This window comes from Numida meleagris, chromosome 10, assembly GCF_002078875.1.
Source record: "Numida meleagris isolate 19003 breed g44 Domestic line chromosome 10, NumMel1.0, whole genome shotgun sequence".
NCBI lineage: Eukaryota > Metazoa > Chordata > Aves > Galliformes > Numididae > Numida > Numida meleagris.
The window spans coordinates 19,628,354-19,635,100 of record NC_034418.1 but is presented as its reverse complement, the minus strand read 5'-3'; the positions used below and the strand labels follow the sequence as shown (position 1 = coordinate 19,635,100).

Here is a 6,747-nt window from a genome sequence, read left to right as displayed (position 1 = left end):
TGACCACAACTCTGAGTGCAACCATCTAGTCAATTCCTTATCCAGAGAGTGGTTCATCCATCAAAGCAATTTTTCTCCATTTGGCAGCCAGGATGTCATGTGGGACAGTGTCAAACACTTTGCACAAGTCCAGGTAGATGACAGCAGTCACCCTTCCTTTACCCACTGACGCTGTAACTCCATCATAAAAGGCCAACAAGTTTGTCAGGCATGACTTGTCCTTGGTGAAGCCATGTTGGTTACAATCAATCACCTCATCTTTATTTTCCATGTACCTTAGTAGGGCCTTCAGGAGGATGTGCTCCATGACCTTGCCAGGCATAGAGGCGAGGCTGACTGGCCTGTAGTTCCCCAGATCATCTTTTTTTCCCCGTCTTGAAAATGGGGGCTATGTTTCCCTTTTTCCAATCAGTGGGAACTTCACCAGATTGCCACGATCTTTCAAATATGATGGATAGCAGCTTGGCAACTTCACCTGCCAGTTCCCTCAGAATCCATGGATGGATCTCATCAGGTCTCATGGATTTGTGCTCCCTCAGGTTCTTTAGATGGTCTTGAACCTGATCTTCACTTACAGCAGGCAGCTATGCCTTCTCCCAGTTATTATCTCTGCTACCTTTCATATAAATTGATTCAACTTTAAGAGATCTAGGGCAGTTCTCAGGTTTTGGAATCAGGAAATACTGAAACTGCTTCCTCAGGAATTCAGCAATGGCTTTTTATATGTCACCTGTCCCTATAATAAGCAGCTCTTTTTTCTGATATAAGCAGATTGTGGTGAGAAACTGCCCTTAGGAGGTAAGGCATTAAATGCCACATCATAACCAATTTTTAGAATTAAGCCTCCCACAGTGATATCAAAGCAAACACTAAGGGGGCATAAAATTTTCAAAGCTTCTTCCTTCTCCTTTTCTCCAATATTTTTGATTAGTAAGAGACACAGGAATGGAGTGCAAACCTAACTCTCATTCAAGCTGTATACATGAGTCGTTTAGGTGGTAAGAATCCCAAAATCATGGTTCCTTTTCCTACAGCAGCATAAGAATCAATAATTTCATTTACTGAAGTCATGTTTTCCTTTTATTATGGCTCCTCGGTACTGGTTTGTGCTCTCACAGGGCATATTGAGATAACAACAAAGAGATATGGAAACGCAGCAACAAAGTCACAGTGGGATGGCTACCCTCTTTTACAATAGCCCAAACAGGTGCTGGCCTGGGGACAGAAATATTCCATATATTGCTTTTGCTCATTTGTGGATTTCAGCTTCGTTAGACATAGTCATCGCCAGGGAGAGTTGGGTTTCTAACATACTAAATCCATTGTTGACTTACATACAAGGTCAGAAGAAATGTCAAGCACCTCTGCTGATCCTGTGAACTAACAATACTACAGTTTAGAAAAAAAGTTCTCACGCTGTTTTTAACACCATCTAGTGTACTTGAAGAGAGAAGAAAACAGAAGCTTGAATTATTTTAAACAGCTTTTCCAGTAACAATGCATTACAATATACCAGTTAGAGTATATTTAAGCAAGCTCAGCATTAAAACAAAATTGGACTAGACTTCAGTTCTCAAAAAAATTGCAAGGAATTCCCATAAGCAAGCAACTTTTTTCTTACTCATGGATACTTCTTCCTACTCTGTAGGAAGAAAAATGAAATATCCTGGTAACAGGCATTTAGAGATTCAAAATATTTAAAAAATTTTTCTTAAAAAAATCAGGCGTACAGCTCTGCGAAGTTTCTCCAAATATATTTCTCCTAAAGCACAATGAGTTCCAAGCAGTGCCATTTGACAGTATTACTACAGGCTTCCTACTGGCTTTAGAAATTCATTGAGCGACTCCTTGAAATCTTTTTAAAATGGGTAGTATATAGACATCAGCAAACTAATCTTCCTCTGAATTTTGTTTCTACAGAATTCATTTAAAACCAATTTTGTAATACTCCCTCACTTACGTAAGATGATTATGTTACACTTCCATACTATCACACATTGACCACTCTCTTAAGAGCATATTACAAGTTGCCAAACTAAAACTGGAGTACCATAGGCCCTCTGCCAACTCCAAATGTACTTTAACAATCAGAACTAACTAAAGTTGGCTCTTACAGATCTTCTACAAACTCTTACCGACAACAGCAGCATTATGCTTTTCCTCATATTTATTTTATATAAATGCTCTCTATTTATCAAGCAGCCTTATATTAGTTTGTCACCTTATCTATACAAATAGGATATCCACTCCACAAGGCTCATCTCAGGTAAAACTTAACATAAATAATTTGTGGATGGGAATTCACAAATACTGTAAATTGCTGGAAGCTTATATTGGCCCTTGCTGCTCAGTTTTGCTTCCTAGTTTCTTCATTTGTTAAGAGTTCACTTAAAAAAAAAAAATCAATCTTTTACCATCCCACAAGAACAGGCAATACACTCCCTTCTCCTCACCCCTGGACGCTCACATCCAGAACTCCAAATGTAGAAAAGAATTCTTTGCATACCTGCAAAGAGAGTCAAGACTCCCTGCTCCGCTTGATCTCATAAAATTGTGTCGTAGGTTGAGGTAGGTGATGTCTTGACTGTAGAAGAGATGCTCAGGTACTTCCTCAAGGCTGTAGCATGAAAGATCAACCATGCTAAGTCGCATAGACACAACCTGAAAGAAAGGAGAAGGAGTTGCAGCTGTGCAACAATTCTTATATGTAAGTCTAATGGAAAGCCAAAGATTGCAAGTAGTAAACAATCCACAAAATGAAAGAATCCCCATATACCCACCAAACACAGGTAGAGTTCAAGCAGGAAACCAAGTCCAGGGAGTATGAGTTTATGGCATTTGCTACTACGGTCACTGTGAGCCCCATGACAAGGCAGCAGAAAAATCTGCATCTCTGGATAAGGAAACTGCTTAGGAAGCACAGTCTCTGAGTGCCTTCCAAAGATGCAAACAGCAAAATGAAGCAGCTGACTTTGCAGTTCTGCTCATCAGGGTTTAAAGAACCTCTCTTTGGCCTACCTATTACTTCTGACTTTCTTTTGTTTGCTTGTTCAGGGTATAATATCAGAAATATTAAAGATGAAAAAAGCTTCACATGCTTTTGCAACATTTCATAGTCTCTTCAAATATCAGGTCTCCTTTAATTAAGTACACTTTGTCTCAAAGTCTTACTTCATTTTAGAGTTTATGACTAACTTCAACCTGCACTATATTTCATGTTACGTATGTGAGGTCAAAGAGTGGTTCAGTGTTGAGCTATCACCAGCTAATTGTACTTTAATGTGGAATAAGGAAGCAGCTCTGAACAAACTACACTTACCTTGCTGACCTATGATCTCTCACTTTACTTAACTCAAACCTATCAGGGTAGCCACAAGTCAGTCTAGGCCACAGGTCATAGGGGTATGGCAGCAGGAACAATTAACAGGTTTCTATGGCTGTAAAGCCAGCCAGTCCCTGGGGTTTGTTCTAGTGACTTGTGATTAGCTACTCTCAATAGGTGCAGCGGGGGTGAAAAGAACGCAGAACTGCTACTCAACACTGCTGTACAGCCAGAGTCCTAGGAGAAAGCTCAAAGAAAGTTTCTGCAATCCTGAGTGCCTAAGAAATGAAGAAAGCTGGAAAGCATGCCAGATACTTTCTCCAGCATTCACAGGTTAAATTTCTGCCTGCAGACCAAGCCTGTACGACAAATCTCTTCATTCCTTTGGTACCCACCACCCCAACTGCTGCAGTCTCCAGGGCCTCACCGTGGATGCTTGTCGATGCCACCGCTGACACTCTGCCAGCGTTTCAAAGGAAACATGGTATGTTTGAGCCTGTGCTCCAGCAGATGTGAAAGCAAGCGTGTACTGCCGACGTTTCATTTCTTCAACCTGCAAAGAGAGGAATGAAACCAAAACAGTCTACCTAAATTCCAGCAACTGCAACAGATCTAAAATCTGTGGTGAGATTTTACAAACAACGAGTAACGTTACATTTCAAATAAAACTCTGTTGTAAGGTTACTTGAGACAAACACAGTGTAGTCACATCTTAAAGGATCTACTTCAGCAGAAAGATGTTAAGTAATCATCTCCAGAATACCTATTCACATTGGCTACTACTGTGAAAACAGAAGCAATGTCTCCAAGTATTTTATTAGCCTTAGTACTACCTAAGAAAAGCAAAAAGGAAAGGGTTGTGCTACTCTCCCTGCACCTGCTAATACAGTAATACACCCTAGATTAGCCTCTTGTGGATAATACCCATCATTATAAGTCCCTTCTTCCTTTCTACGCTACAGGAAGCTTAAAAAATTCTTACCTTCCCTCCAACAAGAGGCAAGATGTGCATCTTCCCTGTGTGGCTATCTTTAACAGAGGACACAATGAGACAGGTACCACAGAGAATTACTAAGCGTTCCGCCCATTTGTGCAACTGAGTCTTTCCTTTGCGTACATTATAGATTCCAGAGAGCAGGATGCGATCTAACTGTTCCATTTGACAGGGCTTTTCTGAAGAAAAAAGGAACACTAGTGCTTACTCTCCATTTGCTCCTCATCTTCAGGCATGAACACAAATAGCAGCACAGCTGTAACATGCAATATCAGTTACTGCAGGTGACACGTAAAGACAAAACATACAGTTGCACATAAAATAAAAATCTCGTGCAGAAGACGAGAGATTCACCCAGGGCAGTAGTGTCTGACAAGCAACTGTGTGACTTTCAGTACAATCTTACCACAATTGCCACGCGGTGCATTTTTAATCTTCAAGTAATTACAGACTGGGGCAAATCTACGCGCTTGCCAAGCATTCGTCTTTCGGATGTGGTAGAAAAGCAATTACATACTTATTGTTATCTTCAAGCAGGCTGTGTGAAATGCTTTATCTAGACTGAACTGCAGTATGTTTCTGATCTCATTTGGAGTTCTAAGACATTTGCATAACATTAAACAGAGCAATCTCATATTTTCCCATTCAGCTGTCTTTTCTCCAAGCTGCAAATAGGGTCAAGAGAACTACAAAACTGCCTTCTCTATGATTTTGAAAACTCTTTATTTTAAGAAATGCTTTCTGATATTCTGTGTGTATGATTTAGCCATCTATAAAGCTACCTGGTCAATGACTTGTGCTTCACCTGAGCTCCACCAGATAGTTAGAACTATGGGTACAGTGACAATATGCACACAAATTCTTACCACTGTAAAAGCGAATCATACAGCTGAGATCAGAGTTTGCTGCCTCCTCTTGCATTCTGACAGGATCATCAAAACCCAGCCTAGCTAAGTAGTCATACACAATCTGAAGGGGTTTTTCTGCGGGCTCCAGCCTCCTAGCAAAACACACAAGAAAACAGTTTGGCAACTTGAAAAAGATTAAACATGTCTCATTGCAACTGAAGTGCAAGGGATACCAACACACTGCTTCTCTCAAAAAGGTCTGGCAAACACACACCCTTGGGTCTGCGCTTTATGTTTGTTAAGCATCAATTAAAAACTGCAGCATCTGAAGAACTTGATTGCAGAAGGGAAACGGAGAGGAACAGACTTAAGCCATGCAATCCATAGTTTCCTTTCTGTGACTTAAAGAGTATCAAGAGGAAACAATGTCAAGAAACAATATCAGAAATACTGCACAAAAAGCAGATCCTCAATAATTAAAAACACATGTTTATAGCGACAAAAATATAGAAGAACTCTACTTAAATTTCTAAAAAATAAGAAGTTTCCTGATGTTCAAATGCAACTTCCCGCATTTGAGTTTGTGCCTACTGTCGCCTGTTCTGTCCAGGGGCACCACTGAGAAGAACCTGGTTCAGCCCAGATACAGGCTCTCAGTCTGTTTCAGGACCTCCCCTGGAGATCCAGAGGCTTACTTAGAGAGCCAACCAGTTCTGTAAATATGTAACTGAGGTCCAAGTTATTTTTTTGTTGTTGTTACAGAAACAGACAGCAGCGAACACAACACCAAACTTTAGAAAGAGCTTTCCAATGTGTTCTTGTAAGTGACAAATCTGTGTATCTGTTACCTACAACAGCCAACCTGTGAGAAACTGGAATAAATAACAGATCGTACCAAACAGTGCAGACTTCTAGTACAGCAAACCCTGACGTATTCTACAACCTTCTGAGCAGAATTCAAGAGGAGAGACCTGCCTGGATCCTCAAACACCTGGCCTGAGTCTCCTGTGACTACACTCAGACTAATTCTTCTGCTACTGAAGCCTTGTGCTTGACAGAAAACAGTTATCCCAGCATGTGACCTGTGTCCAAGGAACCACTTGAGTGTCACTCACAAAAAAAAAAAAAACGTAACAAGTAGTCTGAAGCTAGCAGTTATGCTAAAACAACAGAAAAAACACAATAAAACAAAACATTCAAACACTACATTTTGGTTGCTGAATGAACTGATGCTTTTAGAAGCATGCACTGAACAATGTAATTCTTGCACACCAAAATTCACAAAGAACCTTAAGTCAGCAAAGGGATAAGTGCATTTCATAAGCACAGTAATATCACAGAATCGTAAAACAGTTTGGGTTGGAAGGGACCCTTAAGATCAACTAGTTCCGACCCCCTGGCCTTGAATACTTCTAGGGAAGGGGCATCCACAACCTCTCTGAGCAACCCATTTCAGTGTCTCACCACCCTCACAGTCAAGAATTTCTGCACAATATCTAGTCTAATCCTACCCTCTTGCATTTTAAAACCATTTCCCCTCAACCTGTCACTACCTGCCCTGATAAAAAAAGTCCCTCCCCAGC

The 6,747-nt window shown here is 40.6% G+C and overlaps 1 protein-coding gene across 2 annotated transcripts in view; it reads right to left on the bottom strand.

Annotated features, from left to right (window-relative positions):
• The window catches only part of PHLPP2 (PH domain and leucine rich repeat protein phosphatase 2), a 32,165-nt gene that overhangs the window by 19,824 nt on the left and 5,594 nt on the right, over window positions 1-6,747 (bottom strand). Inside the window, exons 3-6 of one of the 2 annotated variants that reach the window (XM_021408197.1) lie at window positions 5,183-5,316; window positions 4,305-4,495; window positions 3,750-3,905; window positions 2,507-2,661 (exon numbers count right to left, since the gene is read on the bottom strand). In XM_021408197.1, the coding sequence (XP_021263872.1) occupies window positions 2,507-2,661; window positions 3,750-3,905; window positions 4,305-4,495; window positions 5,183-5,316 (636 nt within the window). Of the gene's footprint in view, window positions 1-2,506; window positions 2,662-3,749; window positions 3,906-4,304; window positions 4,573-5,182; window positions 5,317-6,747 lie in introns of those variants that run through there. The other variant, XM_021408198.1, reaches the window with a different exon arrangement.